This window comes from Helianthus annuus, chromosome 15, assembly GCF_002127325.2.
Source record: "Helianthus annuus cultivar XRQ/B chromosome 15, HanXRQr2.0-SUNRISE, whole genome shotgun sequence".
Classification (NCBI taxonomy): domain Eukaryota; kingdom Viridiplantae; phylum Streptophyta; class Magnoliopsida; order Asterales; family Asteraceae; genus Helianthus; species Helianthus annuus.
The window spans coordinates 50,314,373-50,320,290 of record NC_035447.2 but is presented as its reverse complement, the minus strand read 5'-3'; the positions used below and the strand labels follow the sequence as shown (position 1 = coordinate 50,320,290).

The following is a 5,918-nucleotide window of genomic DNA, read 5'->3' as shown; positions in this document are numbered from 1 at the left end:
CATTATATATATATATATATATATATATAGGGGGCCGCTAAAATGAGAACCACCTTGAGTTGTAAGAACCGTGAGAACTACACCGTACGGGCGAGGTGGACCAATTTTTTTTCACAAACGTAGATGCGTATGTTATAAACACATCTGTAAAAAAAAATCAAAAAAAAAGTTTTTGAGCACCACAAGTGTATGTTTACGGGTACCGTAAATTTTCCGATAGGATTTACGGTACCCGTAAACACAAACTTGTGGTGCTCAAAACTACACACACGATATTTTTTTTTGAATTTTTTTTTTACAAATGTGTTTATAATACACGCATCTACGTTATGAAAAAAAAATTTGGTCCACCTCGCCCCGTACGGTGTAGTTCTCACCGTTCTTACAACTCGAGGTGGTTCTCATTTTAGCGGTCCCCTATATATATATATTAGTTTACAATTATTACTTACTAAGCCAAAATTAAATATAATAAAAATTCATAGTTCATATCTAGTCCTCGGCCTCTTCATTTATTTCAATCAAATCCGAGTGAAGGTTGTGATGCATTAATTTCTCGGTTGCATTATCCCAACAATTAGTTGTTTTTTTTTGTTGGTCATCACTCATCAGTTTCTTTAATATATAGTCGGATATCATCTACTACAAACTTCTTGGCACTGACAAATTGTCTGACCTTCGTCTTTAAAAATCATATTATGTCTCCATAACCAGCGAGAAAAGTTTTTGAAGTATCAAGAGTTAATAAGAAAATGGTTAGGATTGTTATGAAAAAAATAAGATTAAGCTTGTATTTATAAGTTAAAAAAGTTGAATTTATTCAAAAATATATTTGTGGTTATTCCCATTTTGATTTTTGCATTGCGCACAAACATGAGTACTTAAATTCTCAGAGGACTGGCTCTGTTGTTACATGTTTCAATGTCAATAACTAGTGTTCACATCTGTAGCAGTGACCAAAATTCTAGGATCTGAGATGAATCTAGCTCTTGATTGATAACGTATATTTTCATCAACTTCAATACATATCACTTTTTCATTTCTTGTACTGTAACATGTACATGTGCTATTTTTTTTTTTTTTTGAACGGCCAACAAAGAAATTTTATTTAAACTCTAGTCAGCGGCTAGCACCAAACATACATACACCAAAAGATTCGTAAAGCTACAGCCAATAATACACCAGGTCTAAATAACTAAAAAACGTCAAAACTCTTCCATTGTTCCCAATTAACCACCGACCCCTTTGCTCGATTCTTGATCCATAAAAAGCTCTTTGCCTTAATTTCGTCCAATATTGTTGTTATCGACTTCGATGTCCCCGAGAAGAGGAGCTCGTTTCGCGAATTCCATAAACACCAGATTGTGATTAAACATACCGCATGAAAGGCCTTCTTCTTTTTTACCGAGCCATGGAAACGATTATGATCTTCAAGAATGTCTATAAAGCTGAAAGCCAGAAAATAAGGAGCTTTGCACCATTGATAAACTAGCTGCCAAATTATTTGAGCCATCTCGCAGGAAACGAAAAGGTGTTCGCTGGTTTCAGGGGACTCCCCGCAAACAGCACATGCCAAATTTTGGACTGGAACGCCCCTCCTTGATAGTGCTACCCTGGTTGGGAGCTGTTCTTTTTGGGCCCGCCATGCGACTAAACCGACTTTTTTGGGATCCAACTATTCCATTGTACTACATAATCAGGAGGGTCACAAGTTAATTCGACTAAAGCCTTTTTGATACTTGCTACGTTGAATTGCCCCGAATCATCCAGTTTCCACACCCAAGAGTCTCTACCGGTAGAAACGACAACGTGTTGCAAAAGAGTTGTAAGTTGCTGAAACTCTAAAATTTCATCAGAACCCACCGGTTGACGCCGCCAATCCCAGTTCCATGTCGAGCCAGATGAATCCGCAGCCAATCTTTCAGCCACTGAGCACCACTTATTTTTTTCCAGCTGAAACAGGAGCGGAAAGAGTACTCTAAGGGACTCTGCCGCCAACCACTGGTCAACCCAAAATGCTATTTCAGTTCCGGATCCCAATACCCCTATAATATTTTTCGACACCTCCACCCCCATATTGGATAAAGACTCCGAGCTCCCACAGATATGTTTCCACGGACCTGCAATTGCTACTTTACATGGGATCGGATTCCATGATCTTGAATTCGAGTGAATAGACCAAACCAAATTACGCCACAGACCTTCCTTCTCAGTCTTAAACCTCCACCACCACTTTGCAAGCATTGCAAGGTTAATGTCTCGTAATGATCCGAAACCTAAGCCCCCATACTTGATTGATACGACTGCATTATCCCATGCCATCCAAGCCATTTTTGATACTTCTTCCGATCCACCCCAAAAGAAAACCCGCCGGAGCCTCTCGAGCTGATTAATAACGAGTGTCGGGGCTTTATAAAGTGAAAAGAAGTATGTTGGTAGAGATGTCAGAACTGATTTCAACAACGTAATTCTTCCTCCATAAGATAGCTTTTTAGCTTTCCAAATAGATAACCTGCTTTTGAAAAGGTCGATGATAGGCTTCCAATTACGGGTGAGATTCATGTTAGCTCCTACGTACAAACCGAGGTATTTAAAAGGGAAATTTCCAGCTCTACAGTTTAACATATTAGCCAGGCTATTCACCTCCATGTCCTCCACTCCAACCCCAAACAGACTACATTTAGAAAGATTTACTTTTAGCCCGGACGATAGGTAAAAACACCTAAGTATTCTCCGAATATTAAGTGCGTTTGACACCGACCATTCACCCAAGAACACGACATCGTCTGCATATAGGAGATGAGTTAAAGTCATACCACCATGACTATTACATCTAATCCCGTGAAACAAACCGCTCTCCGATGCCCTCTTCATCATTCCGGATAAAGCCTCCATGGCGATTAAAAATAAGAACGGGGATAATGGATCCCCCTGCCGGAGACCCCTAGTGCAAGCAAATTCCATTGTAGGTGATCCATTTACCAATACTGATGCACGAGCGGAACGTAGAATTCCCATAATCCAATCCCGCCATAACAATGGGAAACCCATTTGCTCCATGACCATGTTTAAGAAAGCCCAACTAAGAGAATCGTATGCCTTATGAATGTCTACTTTAAAAATCATACCTGACCTTTTCCTGAGTTTGAGCCACGCTACTAGTTCATTTAACATCAGAGGGCCGTCAACAATACTTCTTCCAGTGAGAAAAGCCGTCTGCTCTACTGAAATAAGTTTGTGAATCACAATTTTCAGACGGTTCACCAACACCTTAGATATTACCTTATTAATGCAACCAACGAGGCTGATAGGACGGAAGTCAGACGACTTCAACGGGTCCTTGATTTTCGGGATTAAAGCAATAAATGAAGAGAAGCGCCTGTCATTCAGATTAGGATTTAGGTAATAGTCGTTAAAGAGCTTTAAGAAGTCCCTCTGCACCCCCCCCCCAACAGCGTTTCAGAAATTTAAAATTGAATCCATCTGGCCCCGGCGCTCGGTCGCCATCACATTCCCAGACGGCGTCCTTAATTTCAGTCAAGGAAAATGGCCTCGTCAAAGACACACCATCTTCATGAGATAGATAACCAGCAGGCGTACTATGTATTGGAGGACGGTTCAGCATGGGTTCAGCGAAAAGCTGGGAATAAAACTCATAAAAATGTTGTTTAATACTTATCGGGTTTGTGACCCATTCATCGTCTATGAAAATACCATTTATGCGATTTGAACTCAGATTTGCGTTCACCGTGGCATGGAAGAAACCAGAATTTTCATCCCCATGAATAGCCCATCTAATTCTGGACTTTTGCCTCGCATCTTGTTGTTTTAGTTCATCCATATCTGCCAGAAACTGTTTAGCTTCCATTCTTTGGTCCAACTCGGCTTGACTAAGAACTCTAACTTCTGCCAGCGCTTCCAGATTATTCACCCTGGATCTCTGCAATGAATACAAACCTTCGGTTCTTCGTTTATCCGCCACCACCCATTCCTTAATTCTGTTTTTTAGCCATTTTAGTTTCGTGGCAAGTGCTAGATCCCCAGGACCATTAAACGAAAACTGGTTGCACTTGCTAACCACAAAATCCACAAAGCCATGCTTCTCCAGCCAAGAGTTGTAGAACCGGAAAGGTATGTGACCAAAGTCCGAGGGGGTGGTAGATAATAAGAGTGGTCGATGGTCCGAATACAACTTATCTAGGGCCGTAAGAACTGTACCAGGCCACGATTCCATAAAACCAATACATACCAGAACCCGGTCGATCTTGCTAAGCTTATCCCCCCGATCCGAAATATAAGTAAATTTTGCGCCTCCCATATCAAATTCTTGTAAAGCTGCAGCCAAGATAAAATCGTTGAAGGCATCGGCATTAGCTGCCACATACTCCGAGTTTTTTCGTTCCTCCGGATGTCGGACATCATTGAAGTCTCCGGCGAAAACCCATTGACCTTGTCGCGAATTTCTTAACTGAATTAGATCAGACCATAAACCACGGCGTGCGTTTGCGTCATTTGGAGCATAAACATTGACTACATTTAACCTATTTCCGGACGGCACCAGAAAACCACAGACACATAAAAAATGCCTCTCCCTGACAACTTCACAACAAGAAAAAACCGTCAGATTCCATAGTGAAGCCAAACCCCCAGACCTGCCCACCGAATCCACTGCCGCCATATGAAATAGTGATCTACCCCACATTTGACCAAAAGAAAAAGAAGAAGACTCCCTGATTTTCGTCTCTTGAATGCAAAGAAAGTGAACCCCGTGACTCGTCTTTAACCCTCGGATCCATTCCTGTTTCCGGCCATCGCGGACTCCTTGCAGATTAGTAGAAAGAATATTCATTGGTAAACATTTTGTGCACCTTCCCCAATAATAGTTCTACGAATAACTGACTCAAATCCTTGCAGATTGACACCAACAATGTCCCCGATTGCTACAGTGTCCGCAACCTCGTCGGCGATCTGTTTTTCGTCAATTGCAGAGTCTACAACCTGATGAGAACACTGCCGTTGATCCCTTGCTGACGTCACCGGAGAAGTAGCCGAATCCGGGTTTATCGCCGCCCTAGACACCTGGTCAGCCAATGACCTATTTAGATCCAAAGAGCCATTATCCTCATCTTGTCTAACACGGGCTTGGGGACCTTGGGTCAAACCAAGAGATGGTGGGCTTCGTTGGTCTCTGTTCCTCTTTCCCAAAGAAAAAATTGAATTGGGCCCAGGGGTATTAGAATTAAGCCCACTTCCATCTAGAGAGCCCACCTGTTCACCACCCCCACTTAGATGGCACGTGCCAGACAAACATTCTCTCCCATCATAATTACTATTAGGGAACTGTTCACCTTCCCCATGCACCTCGTTACCCCATGCAGACGTATCGAAATCCGTCTGTTGATTTGCCACCTTTTCAGTTTCCGATGGTTTTTCCGGCGGTTCATTCTCAACCGGCCGATCATACTCCGGCCAGTCATCCTTTTCCGCTGCCGGCCGATCAGTCTCCGGTAGGGCCTCATCATCGTTTCGGACATCTTCGAACTTGTTAACAGATCTAATCTCTCTGTCTTCAACATCATCCTCCATTTTACTTTCATTATCAGAATTATCCGAATACCCCTCCGAATCCTCCTCCGAGCTTTCACCCATGTTATCCATCGGGCTTTCACCATCCAGCTTAGGCTCCCAGATGGCGGCGTCCTCAGAGACCCATATTACATACCTTCTTTCTTTCCATTTTATAACAACTGATTCCTCGATACGCTTCCCGTGGGGAACCAGTGCCAAAACCGAACTGTTTGCATTGACTGAATCAGACCAAGAGAAGGATGAACCCTGGACTACCGTACCAAATAAACCACCGATCCGGTCATACAGCGTATTGTCTCTAAGATGAACAGGAACTCCAGTGATCCGAA

At 42.4% G+C, this 5,918-nt stretch overlaps 1 protein-coding gene across 1 annotated transcript; it reads right to left on the bottom strand.

Annotated features, from left to right (window-relative positions):
• Positions 1-3,412: 3,412 nt before the first annotated feature.
• On the bottom strand, positions 3,413-4,849 carry LOC110913658. Its single transcript, XM_022158480.1, has one exon. The coding sequence runs from the start codon at positions 4,847-4,849 to the stop codon at positions 3,413-3,415; it is 1,437 nt and encodes a 478-aa protein (XP_022014172.1).
• Positions 4,850-5,918: the final 1,069 nt, after the last annotated feature.

Coding starts and splice junctions, on each gene's coding strand:
- LOC110913658 (XM_022158480.1), bottom strand. CDS start 4,849: ATGAATATTCTTTCTACTAATCTGCAAGGAGTCCGCGATGGCCGGAAA.